General features: G+C 41.0%; 1 protein-coding gene across 2 annotated transcripts in view; it reads right to left on the bottom strand.

Annotated features, from left to right (window-relative positions):
• Positions 1 to 10,089, bottom strand: part of pot1 (protection of telomeres 1 homolog) — a 72,393-nt gene extending 62,304 nt beyond the window's left edge. The window contains exons 1-2 of one of the 2 annotated variants that reach the window (XM_087843352.1): positions 10,033 to 10,089; positions 761 to 898 (exon numbers count right to left, since the gene is read on the bottom strand). In XM_087843352.1, coding sequence (XP_087699478.1) covers positions 761 to 898; positions 10,033 to 10,089 — 195 coding nt within the window. The remainder of the gene's footprint in view (positions 1 to 760; positions 899 to 10,032) is intronic. The other variant, XM_087843353.1, reaches the window with a different exon arrangement.
• Between the last annotated feature and the right edge of the window lie 8,027 nt (positions 10,090 to 18,116).

Raw genomic sequence — 18,116 nt, 5'->3', positions numbered from 1 at the left:
CTGTTTTTATTCATCCATGAAACAAGTTAATGAAACGTGTTCTATTCTACTGTACTTACAAATAAATCTGTTGAAATATCTGTTGAAAACATTTTGCATGGAGGTTTTCTTATGATTTCTGTTTATATTTATGCTTGGAAATAATATATTCCCAGTTAGTTCTCCTAAATTCCCATTAATTTCCATAATTCCCATTATTTCCATGGAAAGTTTCCAATATGGAATATTTCCAAAATTCCCAAGCTTAACTTACTATGGAAATTTACCGGAAACTTTTCGGAAATTTACTGGAAATTTTCCACCCCTTTGCAACCCTAAGGACTATACATGCTTTGCGCACAATCGACGTCAACTCCTTTATGTAATCTTTAAGATTACAGGTTTTTATACTGAGTGAGTCTGGGTGGTTGTAGGTATGGAGGTAAAGCAGCTACTTGGAAGGCTGGTGGTTCAATCCCTGCTCCAGTCTGCATGCCTTAGGCAAGATACTAACCGGATGCATTCATCGGAGTATGAATGTTAGAGAGAATGCAATGTAATGTAGAAAAAAAGTGCTTGTGAGAATGAGAGATGCTCAGGTAGAGTAGAAAGGTGCTATATAAGAACCAGGCCATTTACCATCATCACACAATGTTCATTCTGCCAGAGCAGTACAAAGCCATTATTGCTTGGGACACACAGATCTTATTTGTGTACACACACACACACACACGTTCATGGGCACTTTATATATTTTGTTTTTAGGCTTGCTGTAACAGACCTTGACTATTTTGTCTGTGACATCTGTGCTGGTGGTGATGAGAGAGATGGGAATCCTGGTCAGATGTGCTGGTATCTGAGGCCCCGTACCCTCCAACAGCACATGGACAGGCATGACATCAAGGTGAGACCTGAGAGGCTGAGATAGCAAAAATAAAATAAAATAAAAAAGGACAAGTTTAGTATAATTCCAGTCTGCCACCTATCCAGTTGACAAAAGTGAATGTCAGCAGCTTCAGACCTGAATGTGTCATCTGCCCAAGAATATAGAACCCGCAGCAGCTGACAGACACTGATCCACTGTGTGATCAGTTTGTTTAAAGTCTGGTTGAACCCTCCTCTACCACAGACAACTCATTACCTGACAGGTACCACCAGATCCATGTCAACAGTACAGCAGAAGGATTCAAATCTGTTAGGCATTTCAGAGAAAAACCCAAGAAAAGTATTGGCCCTGTTCATAGCAGGTAACATGCTGCTTCATGTCAGAGCTGGTTAGTTTTATCTCAAGCACATTTGACTGGCGAGTCCCTTGGTGGTACCCTCACCAAGAGAGGACAGCAAAGCAGGAACAGCCTGCGAGGCAGACGAGCTGTTCAGCAGAGCGTGTGCTCAACTGCTCAGTCAGGTGGAAACTCAACAAGGGTAAAAAAACACCATCAAATAAAACTCTCTGATTTAAACCCAAGGGGTGGAGCTTGAGGCCTGAATTAGTGTAGGATGAGTGATTTACTCATGAGTTCAGAGCTGCTCTGTGTTCACAGGCTCACCTACACCTGTAGGTTCATCAGCCTGGCCTGTGGCACGGCTACTCATCTGGCAACTCAGTTCAAACACCAAAAAATAGTCCATAATTTTTATTTAACTGGTTAATGCTGCACACCACTACAAATCATGTAAAAATATCAAAGAGTAAACTGCGCTCTCTTCTTTATGGTGTACGCAAGGTTTACAAGCAAACTCTGGTATACAAATAGCGGATTTTAGAAGTCAAAATGGGTTGAGTTCATAAATGCATTTACTTGTTCCGTTTCATACCCATTTACCAGCAACGTCAGGCATCATTTACTCCCATTGGCAGTTATTTTATCCTCTGCCACAAAGCTGAGCAAACTTTAAGCCAGGACCCGTCCAGTCTCATGAGACAGGGAGTGGCAGCTGTGCTGGCAGATTTTCAGCTACTAAAATTTATGAGGGGGTTGATGTTATTTGAGTTACTTATTTAGCACTTTCACCTAGAAAAAAAATCAGATTTTCCAAAATCTTAGCCTGACAAATAACCTTCATACAACAGAATTAAAAACAAATAACGTCCACAAAGCCAACCATTTTTCAAACCATAAAACTGGATTGAAAATAATATTTTAAAACAAAATAAAGCCTATCAACAAATGCAGCATCACCTCTAAAAAGAACAATAAAAGTCAAGAAGAGATTTTCCTAAAAGTGATTACTGCCTTTACTTTTCTACATAAACTAAATGCATTTAAATAGTTGGTTGTTTTTATTTCCTACAAATGAAAGAACAGGCCTGCAGCTTTGTGATGAGTTCATAATGACAGCTGCATACAGCTAGTCTTGTTAGTCATCCTCAGTCTGCTCTGACAGGAGGAGGATTCACTGACAAAGAAGCAACACAGAGGCCACCAGCCGGCTGCCAACAGTCAGCTGCACTGGGACAACAGCCGATCCCTGCCAAATGTAGGAATGGCCATCCCATATAGACAACAGCCTTCCTATTGCTCAGAGCATCACTGAAAACCCCAAACATGAACCACCTAATACCAGCTCACCGCTGAACCATAAACAGAGTGTGGTATTCACACAGTATAATATAGGTACTGACTGGCCCCCCTCATAAGCCATTATGATTTACTGAAGTATGACTGAGCCAAACACTGTATCCTATAGGGGCTTTTATCAAGTTAGGAGCCGTTTTTGAGTGCTGAGCACATGAAGTGTGTTGACAACAACAGCACTGAAAGAACACAGTTTATAAAAATCACTTAAAACTACACTCCAGTAGTGAGTCACGGGCTCTCTGTGGACATGCAGGGAAAGACTGGATGCATCCACTCCTGCCAACTCACATAAAGATTATTTTCCACAACCAAAAACTAAATTAATTAAATAAAAAATAACAGTAACAATCATTTTTCACTACACATTGTATAACCTGATACCAGACACTGAATTGCTGACTTGCTCTAGTTATTATTTTTAAATTAACAATGAATCAAATGGCCATCTGTCATAAAAAAGTAAAAGAATTTTTAGTTTCTTTAGTTCCCCGAGCTTTATGAAGCTTTTTAAGTCCCTTTTAGCCCAATTTTGGTATATAGTGATATCTGTCTCAAAAAAGCTGCAATCGAACTAAAATGATCTATTCAAGAACAAACAGCAATCTGATGATTAAAGTGAACCATCTAGCAGCTCCATTCAGTATTTTAAGACTTAAAACATATTTTTATTCATTGGCATTTGAGTCTGTCTGATTTGCCTTTATCAGTTTAGCACCTACTATAGTGTATTTGATTTCTTTCTTATCAATTCCCTTATTTATTTTTATCCATTCTGTCTTTTGTATAGCACTTCAGTCAGTGAGTTGCGTTTAAATGTGCTTTATAAAAAACAAATTTGAGCATCTGTGTATAGAAATGAATACTATATTAAAAGTGCCAAGCCTCAGCTTTAATTTATGTAGGTTCAAATCCCTATTTAAACAGCAGTGTGGCTCATCCAAACCATTTTGAAACAGACACACTCACTGCATGCACAGGTTATTGAGCTGGTAAATAACCTGGCATGAGACAGGTCAAGGATATCAAGGTCAATAGACAGAAGTATTTCTGGATGGAGGCTAGCAGGTTCAAAAGCAGCAGACCAACCTACGCTTAGGTGGCTATACCAGGGTATCTAAAAATCTCAACAATATGATTTACAATATAGAGAAGCCCTTTTAATTCGTTTCATATTAAACATATACAGCGATACTGTATATTAAAGCAAAATAATGTTGGAAAGCTATGTGCTGGGAGCATATAGACCAGTGGTTCTTAACCTTTTTGGAGGTACCGAACCCCACCATTTTCATATGCACATTCACTGAACCCCTCTTTAGTGAAAAATAAAATAAGATTTTTTTCAAATTCAAGACATATATATGTTTTTTACTGGTGCACAAAATGAGCCGTGCATGTCACGGCGGAGGCTCTGCCGAACCCCTGAGATCGACTCACCGAACCCCTAGGGTTCGATCGAACCCAGGTTAAGAACCACTGATATAGACAAAGCAGCAGTAGAAGCAGTTTTCCTTTCCTCTTTTTTAAAGAAAACACAGACACACAGTCACACTATGTTGTCTTTTTAGAAAGATCATCAGCTGTTAAGAAGTTTAAACTGTAGTTAAACTAACAATGCTTCCATTAATGTTATCTTCATTTCACTTTTCTGATATCTTCTTGGGCCTGCTCCTTATGTCTGTGGGGGAGACAAGCTTATTATACAGAGGAAGCCAAAGCCAAAATGCCCTGAACTATACATACACTTGACAAAGTCCCTAAAATTTTATATACACATAATTTTTAGTTTTGTTGGTTTTAATACTTAAAATTGTTAATTTCTTCACTTTCATCAAGCTGCAGCCACGTGAAAGTAAAATTTCCTCACTGTCTCATAAGCATGTCCAGCAGCAGGTCACCAGACACACACACCAGGCAAACTATGGCACAGCGAGTGGTCACCACTTAAAAAGCCTTGGGGAACTTGACTTTTCCTCCCTTTAGGTGGGTGAAAAAGGATGAGTGAGCTCTTTTGCTCTCTCACAAAGATTTAGTGATCAGACCAGGTAAAATGTGAACAGTTATTTATTGTTTGCTACAAATTTAGATTCATTGTGGTAAAGAGGGGAAAGGGACAGTCACATACAGTGGGGCAAAAAAGTATTTAGTCAGCCACCGATTGTGCAAGTTCCCCCACTTAAAATGATGACAGAGGTCAGTAATTTGCACCAGAGGTACACTTCAACTGTGAGAGACAGAATGTGAAAAAAAAAATCCATGAATTCACATGGTAGGATTTGTAAAGAATTTATTCGTAAATCAGGGTGGAAAATAAGTATTTGGTCACCTCAAACAAGGAAAATCCCTGGCTCTCACAGACCTGTAACGTCTTCTGTAAGAAGCTTTTCTGTCCCCCACTCGTTACCTGTATGAATGGCACCTGTTTGACCTCATCATCTGTATAAAAGACACCTGTCCACAGCCTCAACCAGTCAGACTCCAAACTCCGCCATGGCCAAGACCAAAGAGCTTTCGAAGGACACCAGGAAAAGAATTGTAGACCTGCACCAGACTGGGAAGAGTGAATCTACAATAGGCAAGCAGCTTGGTGTGAAAAAATCAACTGTGGGAGCAATCATCAGAAAATGGAAGACATACAAGACCACTGCTAATCTCCCTCGATCTGGGGCTCCACGCAAGATCTCATCCCGTGGGGTCAAAATGATCATGAAAACGGTGAGCAAAGATCCCAGAACCACACGGGGGGACCTGGTGAATGACCTGCAGAGAGCTGGGACCAAAGTAACAAAGGTCACCATCAGTAACACACTACAACGGCAGGGAATCAAATCCCGCAGTGCCAGACGTGTTCCGCTGCTGAAGCCAGTGCATGTCCAGGCCCGTCTGAAGTTTGCCAGAGAGCACATGGATGATACAGCAGAGGACTGGGAGAATGTCATGTGGTCAGATGAAACCAAAGTAGAACTTTTTGGTATAAACTCAACTCGTCGTGTTTGGAGGAAGAAGAATACTGAGTTGCATCCCAAGAACACCATACCTACTGTGAAGCATGGGGGTGGAAACATCATGCTATGGGGCTGTTTTTCTGCCAAGGGGACAGGACGACTGATCCGTGTTAAGGACAGAATGAATGGGGCCAAGTATCGTGAGATTTTGAGCCAAAACCTCCTTCCATCAGTGAGAACTTTGAAGATGAAACGAGGCTGGGTCTTCCAACATGACAATGATCCAAAACACACCGCCCGGGCAACAAAGGAGTGGCTCCGTAAGAAGCATTTGAAAGTCCTGGAGTGGCCTAGCCAGTTTCCAGACCTCAACCCCATAGAAAATCTGTGGCGGGAGTTGAAAGTCCGTGTTGCTCGGCGACAGCCCCAAAACATCACTGCTCTTGAGAAGATCTGCATGGAGGAATGGGCCAAAATACCAGCTACTGTGTGTGCAAACCTGGTAAAGACCTATAGTAAACGTTTGACCTCTGTTATTGCCAACAAAGGTTATGTTACAAAGTATTGAGTTGTATTTTTGTTATTGACCAAATACTTATTTTCCACCCTGATTTATGAATAAATTCTTTACAAATCCTACCATGTGAATTCATGGATTTTTTTTTTCACATTCTGTCTCTCACAGTTGAAGTGTACCTCTGGTGCAAATTACTGACCTCTGTCATCATTTTAAGTGGGGGAACTTGCACAATCGGTGGCTGACTAAATACTTTTTTGCCCCACTGTATATGTGCAAGTTCATATAGGCACACTCGTGCTTTTGTAAATACATTATCAAATTATCAAAGTTTCTTCTTTGAGAATGTTTTATTAGTAGGGACTACCACTAACTACTAAACTGCCTAGTCACTATTCACTTTACTCTCTGGTGGCTGCAATGAAGAAAAGCCAGCATATTATTATTCTGAAGCTTGCCCAGTGCTTTATGAAAAATATTATTCTGCTGAAAACAAGACTATATAATGGTGTAGATGTTAATGAAAATTCAATATCTAACCTAAAGGCCTAGGTCAGTGACTCAGAGTTTTATAGTCCATGTAATTTTAAACAGTTTGGACCACTCTCTCATAAGTCATCAGTTCTTTTTCTTAAAATGTAGCAACAATGTAAAATTAACAAAATACAAGGTAAGTACTCAATTGTAATTAAATAAGTATAGAATTCCTTATAGGCTGTGTTTACATTTGTAATTCCATCAACAGTTGTTCAAATCAGAAATAAAATCAGAGAATAATTACCCATCTCAAAAGTAAATAACCAATACAATAAATGTGCATCATAAGGCACTTACAATGTAAGCATTGTCTGTTAATAGCCACCACCTGCTTCTGTAAAAGTAATCAACTTCAAATTTTCCCCAATGTGAAACTTCTGCCAAAGGGAGTCAAATCTGATAGATGGCTGAAGTTAGGAAGATGCTGCCTGCCACACACCTGGTGGATTTTTTTGTAAGCAATAGTGCATTAGTTAATAAAATGCTAATAACAGAAACAGTCCGTAGGGCTGCTCGATTATGGCAAAAATGATAATCACGATTATTTTCACTGGCTAATAATTGGCTCAGTCATTTTTAATGATCGTTGAAAGCCCAGATCGTAATCGTGATTAAAATTCGATTAATTGAGCAGCCCTAACAGTCCGTATCCTGGAGAAGAGAAATGTCTTCCAACTGAACAGTCATATGTCATAAGTCAATACAACAGTAACACACCACTCAAAACACAGTAAATCAAGTGCATCTTAAAGTGTCCATGAAACACTACATGTATTAAGGCTAATTTACACTATGAACCCCTACTCTAAAAATACTCTCATCAATTTAACGCTGTCCATGAAGCTAGGATTTAAAAAAGGGTTAAATGTAACATTTTTAGAGCATCTGTAGCACCAGTTTGAATGTGACATCACTCGGTTGGTTGTTTGCTGCTAATATACTTAGTTCATCTTAACTAACTTGTGACAGAACAATCAACGAAGTGAAAAAGACAGAAACAAACCCCAAAAATTAACCCCCCAAATAAGGGGGACAGTGTTGAACTTCAGCTTGTGGGTCCTGTGAACCACTAGCGCACAACTCGCTCAAACAGCTCTTGTCCACAGTCCTCATTTATAATGTCTATAAACAAATACATACAATATAAACAAACCCAAATATTGTGGCTAACAGGCAGATTCTCCCCTTTCAATGCAGCTAGCCAACAATGAAGAACCACTTACTGCTAAAGAGACAGAATAAGCAGACAGTACATTCTTGGTTTTTAATTTAACAGTCATCGCTGCTGCCAGGAGCACCAGAAAAGGTAACCTCTTAAGAGAGCTTCTTTGTTAGAGCTGCCTTGTTTCCACTGAGTCATCAGTTCTTGCACAAGTTAGTAGTGTTAATTTTGACAGCTAATGTTAATTTAGTTTTAATGATAGTCTTTTGACTAAAGTGTCATTTAGTTTTAGTCATAATTTAACCATCTAAATTATTTTAGTATTTTTTAACTAAATATAGTAATAAAGCTACAGTAGTTGATCTTGTTAGCTAAAATATAACAGTTTAAAGTATGTTGTGTCTTTACCAGTGAGAGTTGCTCCAAAAGGTTTAAAAAGTGTCATATTTTCTTTTCTTTCTTTTTTTTAACACACCACATTCGAATTGTGTACATATGTTTACTCTTCTCTTCCTCCCAAGCATTCAAATTCTGTCACGTTTTCATGACAAACAAGGAGCAAAGGAGCATAGCCCCCCACCCCCCCACCCACACACACACACACACACACACACACACACACACACACACACACACACACACACACCTTATATTTAGGAAAACTTTGCACCTTTACTTCAAGAATGCCAGTACGCTTAGGCTATTTTTCAATATGCATGATGATACCCAGTGAGAGGAGCACAACATTTGCAAAAATATATAATTCTTTCCCTGAGCAAAATCCGTTTGCCTGAGCTTAAAGTTAAGATTCATAACTGAGTATTTTATTTAATTTTTATGTCTCAGTGGAGAACTGTCAGTATATTTGCAAATGAATTCTTTGGAAAAGACCAAATTACATCTTTTTAATATTTACTCAACTTTATTGTTAACACCTACTGTTTAATGTAAGTTTTGAGAGTCTAGGAATAATAGTATAAGATATAAAGTAATTATAACATTTGAACTGTTTGTTTTCTGTTCAATACATAGTGTGAGCTATGTATACAGGTCAAATGTGTTATTGAGAGAGATGAAGTTTATCCTTCAGTCTTGTAGGGACTCTTAATGCTTAACTGTATGAAGTTTGTTAGACACTATGAAGCAGATCATAGATGATATAAAAGAGCATATAATTCTATGGATGTTAAAAGGCAAATAATAATGGTCATGAATAAGACTAAGAATAAAGGTGGAGAGGTGTCTGTTAGCTTTTATAAGGTTATAATTACATGTATGTTACACAAATATGTATGTTACTTGAAAATGAATATTGATTATTCAATATTAGGCGTGATTAGGCGTATCAGAGGAATTTCTGTAAGTATTAATCACAATAAAATTAAGGGGGTGGCAGTAAAAACACACTGTTAGCTGAGCAGAGCTGTGACGTCATCAAGTACTCCCCGCTTCCAGTTGTAAAGTTTGCGTCCTCGGAAGTCTGGACTTCAAAGTGAACTTACCAAGTACAAACTTGCCTACTTGGGTATTGAGAACGGGCTGTTGTACTGTAATATTATCTTCCGTTCAACTAATGTCACAGGGAATTAAGTTGTTAACGAGGTCGTTAGCTAGCAAACACCACCACAAAGACTAGCAGCTTTGCTAGCATCTAGTTTAACGTGAACTCATAACCCATTTAGCACTTACTTAAGGAAAATTACAGACTTCTTATTGACCCTGCAACCTGATGGATTAAGGTAGAAAACAAGGAAAAGCGAGAAATAAGTTCTGTTTTTCAAATAACCCCGAACCAAACTCCACTCAGAAATGCTTCAATTTAAACTTTGCTGATCTGGACAACAACGCAATGAAACAGAATATACTATACATATTTTTTTATAAATATATACCTCGTACTGGGAATTTCGGATAATATTAGACACATAATGCTGCACGTTTATGGCTTAAACTTTGAGAAGTTGTGGACACGCGGAAGACAACGAGGATCTAAATAGACTTGTTTTTCTTTAGGTAAATAATACTACTAATTTAGATGTCGGTCGAACTCCAGAATGCAGTGTGCTTGTTGTTAAAACATCTGGGCATGTGCTGTGTATGATGTACGTATTTACAAGTGAGTAAGAAACTAAAACACTATGAAAACGCAACACACGCTTTTTCATAAGTACAACGACGTCAAACGACGTCATCGAACAAACTATCTGCAAACTAATTAAAGTTAATAAAAGAAAATCCGAAAGTGAATCTTAAGTAGTCATTATAATGAAAGAGCATACTACACGCTGTCAATAAACGTGAAAAACTTACCACAGCAGTTTTCCCTCGCTTGCTTTCGAATTGACAGGCTGATTCTGTTAGGCGCATGCGTAGAAAATAACCCAGGCCACTGCATAAACATGACCCAAGACGTAATGCTTGAACCGTAACAGAAAATGTTGCTTGAAAAAATAAGAAAAATCAAAGTCAGTTTTGAAATGCAAATAGAAAAACGTCCCACCCCCCCACCCCCAAAAAAACAAATCAAATTGTGTTTAAACTTCACTCTCTTACAATTAAAATACAAGCTGCTTTCAACACTCAAATTTAAAATTAACAATTCAAATGACACTTTATTCCAATTTAAACATATCACAATCAAATATTTTCACGTTAAGTGAAATTTAAGGGATACAAATAAGAAAAGGCAGGAATAAGTGAAGTGGAAGTTATAAAAGTAAGTTAGGCATTTGATTTTCCACCATCACACTCAAGTCACCTTCTCCACACATCCATTTTCCTTACTTCAACTATTTTGTGTTTTGGCTTGTTGCTGTAGTATGATGTAAGTTCAACATATCGAGGGTATCTTTCTGATACATCCCAAAGTTAACATCCAGGTTTCTCCTGCATGTGTACATGAAAGGAGTGTTCTTGGGTTTAAGTGATACCACAAAACATAAAAATTAGAAATGCAAAGTGAGCTCTATGGGTTATTGGCGCAAGAAGTAGGATAGAAGTATAGCTCAAAAGATGGAGAAGGAGGTATGAGAACTGCAATAAGATGTGGAATAGAAGATTTGTCTTCTGAAAAATCTGATACTAAAGCAAATGACTATATTTCTTTCTAATAAGGGAAACAGAAAAACATTAGATGGTACTGAAAAACCCTCCTACTACATGCACAAAAAGGTCAATAATATGTGCTGTTTTTCAGGGTTCTGTGTTAGCCAGTGTTGGTCAAGTTACTTGAAAAAAGTAATCAGTAATTAATTACTGATTACTTCCCCAAAAAAGTAATCCCATTACTTTACTGATTACTTATTTTCAAAAGTAATTAATTACTTAGTTACTTAGTTACTTTTTAAAAACATTATTTACAACCTGAATATGTTAGGATGCCTGGGTGGTTGACCCAGGGGTTTTGAGTTTATTATATTATTTATAATTTCTAGTCTTTGGGTTTTCATTAGAGTCATGTCTTATGGTTTGTCTCTGTGTAATCCTTAGTTGCTGTCTCCCCTGTCTGCTGTATCCCCGTGTCCAGTCAGTGTCTGTCTGCCCTGGTCCCACATCTCTGTTCCCTCTATTGTAGTGCCTGCATGTGAGTCTGTGTCTTTTGTTCAGTCTGTGTTATGTGTTTCCTGTTTTACTTTGAAGGTCTCTGTCTTATCTCAGTGTGTTCAGTTTACGCTTCCTTGTCTCGTCAGTTCTGATTTGCCCCAGCTGTGTTTCCCTCCTGTTGTCCATTCCCTGATTGCTCCCTCTATGTATTTAAGCCCTGTGTTTCAGTTTGTCATTGTCGCGATCTACCGTTTATATAGCTGTGTGTTTTTCCCAGTCTTCTGGTGTAAGTTTATTTTGATATTTTCATTTATGTTATATTTGAGTTTAACATTAAAGCTGTTTTGAGTTACTTTCTGTCTCCGGAGTCTGCACTTTGGGTCCTTCTCCTGCCTGCACACAGCCATCACATAACAGAAGATCGCGACCATAACATGGACCCAGCAGACTCCGTGTGGTATTGGCAACCCGCAGCTTCTGCCTTCCTCAAGGAGAGCGTGAGGCAGGAGGCTAAGCATGCCCGGGAGCTCGAGTCACCTTTCTATGGTTCACGTTTGGCTTGGGGAGGGCCCCGCAGCCTCCAAACTGCCATGGCTACGGCCGAGCCGGCGCCTATGCCTCGGGCGATCAGATTGAGCACATGCTCATTCTCTCCAGTCGCTACACCTCCGCCTCCACCCCTGGATTACCAGTCCGACAAGAGGGTTAAGCGGCGGAGGAAGAAGGATTACTGGACGCCGGACGTTAGACTCACTCCACTGCAGTCCTTCGCTCTGTTTTTGGGTCTGCCACGTTCTGAGCTTCACAAACTCTCTGCTTCCTCATCGCAGCCCGGTCTTTTGGAGGAATCGCAGCCCAGTTTGCCACCTCCCACTTCCCGGAGAAAGCGACGCTCACGCGGTCGCCACTCTGTCTCTGCTGAGCCACTCCCCGTGGTGAGGTATAATGACTGTTTTTATTCTGCTCCCTCTGAGCTGGAAAAAGACAATCATGTGCACACTGTAAATTCTGAGACTGTGAAAACTGTTAAGACTGTTAGACGTGGTGGTGGTAGGAAGCTAAAAAACATTTTAGAGGAGTCTGTGTTTGCTGAGCCTGCTCCTTTGCACCGTTGTGTTCCTGCTCCCAGGGCAGCTCGGGCCCAGCATTCCCCTGCACCTGTTTCAGTGCTTCAGGTGAGGGAGGCTGAGGTCCAGCTGGTCCCTGCTCCGGTGTCCAGGCCGGCTGAGCCTCTGCCTGTCGCTGCACCCATGCCAGCTCCTCGGGTGGGGACAGCAGCTGCCCAGCCATTGACGGTGCCTGTCCTGGCTCCCAGTGTGAGGATGACCGGGAACCAGTTAGCTCCGGCACCCGTACCTTCTCCTCGGGTGGGAGTGGCTGGTGTCCGGCAGGTACCTGCACCTGTTTCTGACCTCGCTGGAGGCTCAGGTGAGCCCGTCCAGCAGTTTTCTTCAGGTTCTGGAGGCTCAGGGGAACTAGCTCAACTTACTGCGGATCCACCACCTTACCCACCATTACTACCATCTTTACAACAGTCGATGCATATTAAACTTCTCTCCGTAGCTCAGACTTTAGCTCACCTATCAGCTCAGTCACCTGCTCAGTTTTCACCTCAGTCATTTGCTCCACCGCCACTGCTGGAGGGTCCGAGGGGCCCATCCATCCTTCGCCTGCCTCCGCTGGAGGGTCCGAGGGACCGCTTCAGCCGCCTGTTCCCGCTGGAGGGTCCGAGGGGCCCGTCCAGCATCCTGCCTCCGCTGGAGGGTCCGAGGGACCGCTTCAGCCGCCTGTTCCCGCTGGAGGGTCCGAGGGACCGCTTCAGCCGCCTGTTCCCGCTGGAGGGTCCGAGGGGCCCGTCCAGCGACCAGCGCCACCACCTGCTGCTCCCACGCCGTTCCCTGCAGCGCCGCCCTCGCCTGGTCCAGCCTCCGAGTCTTCGCCCTCGCCTGGTCCAGCCTCCGAGTCTTCGCCCTCGCCTGGTCCAGCCTCCGAGTCTTCGCCCTCGCCTGGTCCAGCCTCCGAGTCTTCGCCCTCGCCTGGTCCAGGTTCAGCTTCAGCCTCTGCGTCGCTTGGTCCGGCCTCCGTGTCTTCGCCTTCGTCTGGTCCAGGTTCAGCTTCAGCCTCTGCGTCGCCTGGTCCGGCCTCCGTGTCTTCGCCTTCGGCGTCGCCTGGTCCTGCCTCGCTCCGTCTATCTTCGTCTGCGCCTGAGGTCCCCATGCCGTCTGGTCCTGTCCGGCCTGCTCGTCCTGTCCGGCCTGCTCGGCCACTTTCCGGGCCGATGACTGGACATCATTGCCGTCCCGGACAGCCCCCTGACCTGCTCGGTCGCCGCCGGTGCCTCCCGCCTGCCCAGCCCCCTGAACTGTCCTCTTGGAGATAGATAGATAGATAGATAGATAGATTAAAATATATATTAGTGTTTACACTCACTCTTTCAGATGCAAGTAAAACACAGCAGAAAATAAATAAAGTCAAAGACTAGCGGTCCTTTTGCTCTATTTTCACCTGTAAAGCAGGAGTAGAGTAGGCGGAGGTTTATCCTGGTGCAGGTGTGCCGCAGCGGTCAGTGGAAGGATACCGCAGTTTCTCTGTGAGTTTCTCATTACCACGTAGCTACTCGGTGCTTGCTTGGAAGTTTAGGGGGGGGGGGGGGGGGGGGGGGTTTCGCTGTAAAAAGAAGTTTTCTTCCCACGCACAACGGACACTAATGTTTTTGTCACTTTTTACGGAATCAAACTCAAAATAAGGTCAGTACTTCCACGCTTTAAACGCTGCACGCTCATACTCTCTCCCGCACTCGATATATTATCCATTGTTGATCTGCACACAGCTGTTGACAAGAACATCACACTCGCTTACGTCACTGTCATGAGACATTCTCGCAAGAAAATCACGGTTTTAGTAACGCAGTAACGCAGCGTTCCTACGGGAAAGTAACGGTAATCTAATTACTGTTTTTTTGCAATAGTAATCCCTTACTTTACTCGTTACTTGAAAAAAGTAATCAGATTACAGTAACGCGTTACTTGTAACGCGTTACTGCCCATCTCTGGTGTTAGCCAAAAATGTTATTAAGCTAACCTAAATCTAAGTGAGTAGTTCTGCTCGCTAAATCTGAACAAACTGCAACTGAAATTTTTGAGCATCTTTGAGCTTCTTTGTTTTCGCCAGAAAACGTCTCCCGGCTTTGCAGAAACTTTATTTTGCAAAGCTATGTGTTCACAGCAAAGTGTTTGGACAGTTTAAGTGTTGCTTGTGGAACAACATTAATTCAATAGTAAATAGACTGTTTCCTATGTAGTTTTCCTACGCAAAACTTGTTTCATTCACCCATTCAAACACATTCATACAAGCACTATGCCTTATTTTCTCTCTCCACTGAAATGCTTTCTATCAAGGATACTTGGCATGTAGACTGGAGCAGCCAGGGATAGAACTACCAATATTCCAACTAGTAGATGACCTCCTGATGCACTACAGGCACTCGATAAATAATGATGTTAGGTAAATTTAAATAATTGTGATATTGAAACACAAACACATACACTGCAAAGCCTTGTGTATGCATCTCAGCTCAGCAGTCCACCACAGGGTAACGGTAAGTAAAGCTCTATAACAGTTTTATTACTGTCAGTTCAACACTAAGAGGCAGTTTCTGGAACAGTTTGGTCCACAGCACCTACATTTAGTGTGAACACGTTTTTCTGTGTCATGATCCCTGAGTCTCTCTCACTTCCCTGCTTCTCTGTGTTGGTGTTTGTGCACATTGTACTTCGTTTTGGGTCTTTCTGTCTCTCTGTCTCCCTGTCAGCAGCTCACCTGTCAGTAATCAGCTGTCCTGACTCACCTGCTGTTCATTGTCTATTCGGCTGGCTACTCAAGGCTTGAACAAAGATTTAATCATTGCCAGTTCCTTGCGTCAGCCAGTTCTCTCTGTGATTCCCATACCTGTGAGCCCTTAGAAGCCTGCGATTCCCTGATCACCTCTCTCTCAAACATCTTACAGACACAGAAACAAAACCTAACAACTAGAAACCACCAAAACACTAAAGGATGACTAAATGAGCAAGAAATAAAAAACTAAACCATAAAAAACCACTAAATCCCAGAATTCCAATAATCAAAACACATAGACACTGGGCCTCCAGACCCAGCACCATGGCAGTAAGGGTTTAAGCATGGCACTTTAAAGGACTGTGGCCCAGTAATGAGAACAGACTCATCATATTTGTAAATTAATATGATCAGTCTTACCATTAATTCATAGTAGGACTTCTCTGAGCAGTCTTGTAGGAATGACGTCTAATAAACATGTTGAGATTTGGAGGAAGTAATTATTGAAGTTAACTCAGTAAATCAAATCAGTTAGAAAGAGTATATGTAATAGCAGTACTCAAAGTAGCTGTACACAATTATATGTCTATCAAATGGTTATAAATCATTTTTTCTCAAATAGTTAAAATTTTATTTGTGAAGAAATTCATGAAGTCATTGCTGGCTCCTTTGACTACGATGACCTGGATGACTGAGAACCTTCACAGACATTGCTGGTTAAGGTTAAAACCAATCTACTGGAAAATTGAAGGGGGGCTAATTTTTCCTGAGTGGTACACAAAAGTGAAGTTTTCACAAGAATGCATTATACATCAGTAATGCAGTCCTTTTAAAATGTGAAGAACCCCAGGAAGCTCAAAAGACATTGAGAAGAGAAATAGAAAAAAATCCAGAAAACTCTCTGCCCTGAACACAACTGTTAAATGCAACAGTCCTCTGATTTATAATATTTTTTCAAAGCTTTACACATCCAAGGTTTGATATTTGAAAATATGTCCATTTCCTCCTTTGGGATTAACAGGTCCTCACACATATGCTGTGACAGTCTGTTATTTCATTCAAGTCATAGCAAACATTTTAGAATAAGGCTCAGTCAATACAAGAAAAACACAAGTATCTCCGCTGACCACACCAGAATCAAGTGGACTTAAAACCATTGATTAAGCCCTTATTGTAAGTCCCTCCATCAGGGTAATTAGGCTGACATTCTTGTGCTTTGTTAAAAAACTGACATTTGACTGAAGACAGTCAGTTTTATTGCGTAAAGATTGTGCATTGGCATGGATGATTGTGACAAGAGGGATCCTCCAATGGCCTTGCCACTGAAGTCTCTGTCTCACTCCGTGTCTGCCCCTCTTCCATTGATTTAGTTCTCCATTCTCTCATTTTTTAACTAGAATATGCCCTTCAATGTGCATATCAAATAAATGTGTAGGACTGCTTTCTTACATTTGTGCAATATCTCTAACATTAGAAACTGGAATGATGCTGGAAAAAGTAGCTCATGCATTTACTAGTCCTAGACTTGACTGCTGTTCATTATTACCAGGTTGTAATTTAGGTTGCCTGAGAGGCTTTCAGTTGATCCAGAATTCTGCAGTGGGAGTAATGACAGGGACAAGAAAGAAAGAGCATATTTCTCCCATATTCTTATGCCATCTCTTTATTGGCTCCCTGTTAAATCCAGAACACCAGTTAGGACTATATCATCCTAATAGAGTACTTTGTTCTTGGACTACAGACATACTCATGGTTCATACAGGATATAACAATAGAATGGAAAGCAGAGGCAGCAAAGGGACTCAAACCCGGGTCGCTGCATTTCAGCCATTTGGCAAGTCTTCACCTGCTTACTCAATAATATTGCTTAAATCAAGTTATTCCAGAATTCCTCTTGTATTTGTGTTGGTTCTTTCGCCTTTTGAATTAATCTTGTTGTTTTAACTTCTGATGCATTATCTTTTGTTACATTAAATGTTTTGTTTGCTCAACTTGTCAATCTCTGTCTTGTTCTGCATTCCAGTCTACTTTAAACCGCTCATAACATGCTTCTTATATAAGACTCTCTTTGCACAAATAGCATTCTCAAATGAAGGCACAACTTATATGGACCTAATATACTACAGAGCAGTTTTGTACATAACTGTATCCTAAAATAAACTCCTCCATCAGCAGTGGCAGATATTCCATGTTGGGGTTAGCAAAAGGTTATCTGGACTGTCAATAAATTACACTTAAATTCATTCAATGTTTTTTTTATTATGATGCTCAAGATGATGATGGTTATTAGCTTGGAGGATGTTAACTTAGGCCTCAGTAAACATGGTACATTGTACCATTGTTTATACATTGTAGTTTACTGTGTAGTCTCCAACTGGAGATTAAACCCTTATGAAGGGTCCTCATTAAAAACAAACAAACAAATCAACTGGAAATATTAAAGTCTGCTGCAGGTGGTATTCTCAGCTTATGCAGACAACAGGATTAGAAGAACAGTAAAATGCTGCATTTGTCCACAGCCATGCTGGCAGTGGGTGAATAAAACACATTCAACCTAGTTTGATGAAGATATTATTCTGTCCTTAGGAAGTTAATAATAATAATAATAATAATAATAAATTGTATTTATAAAGCACCTTTCAAGACACCAAAGGACACTGTGCAATAAGATAAAACACATAATAAAACAATGACACAATAGTTGAATAAGTATAGTGAGTTGAATAAAATGAAGACATCAGTAAGACAACTTCACAGTGACAGTGGATGGGGTAAACAAAGTTCAGCCTCCTTATAGCATGGTGAATAAAGCTGTTCAACAGTGTAACGGAGCAAGCACTGAGCCTCCGATATCTCCTCCCTGAGGGCAGTAGGCTCAGGGTGAGGTGCTTGCCAGCATTGCTGATGGCTCTGCTGATGAGGCTGGTTTCAAAAATGTCTATTAAGGAGGGAAGAGGGACACCGATAATCTTGCAGACTGAGCCTTTTTGGCCAGTAATGTTGTGTCGTTGGACCAG

The sequence above is a fragment of the Neolamprologus brichardi genome, chromosome 7 (assembly GCF_056152115.1).
Source record: "Neolamprologus brichardi isolate AB-2024 chromosome 7, ASM5615211v1, whole genome shotgun sequence".
Lineage (NCBI taxonomy): Eukaryota > Metazoa > Chordata > Actinopteri > Cichliformes > Cichlidae > Neolamprologus > Neolamprologus brichardi.
This window is presented reverse-complemented; position numbering and strand designations above follow the sequence as displayed.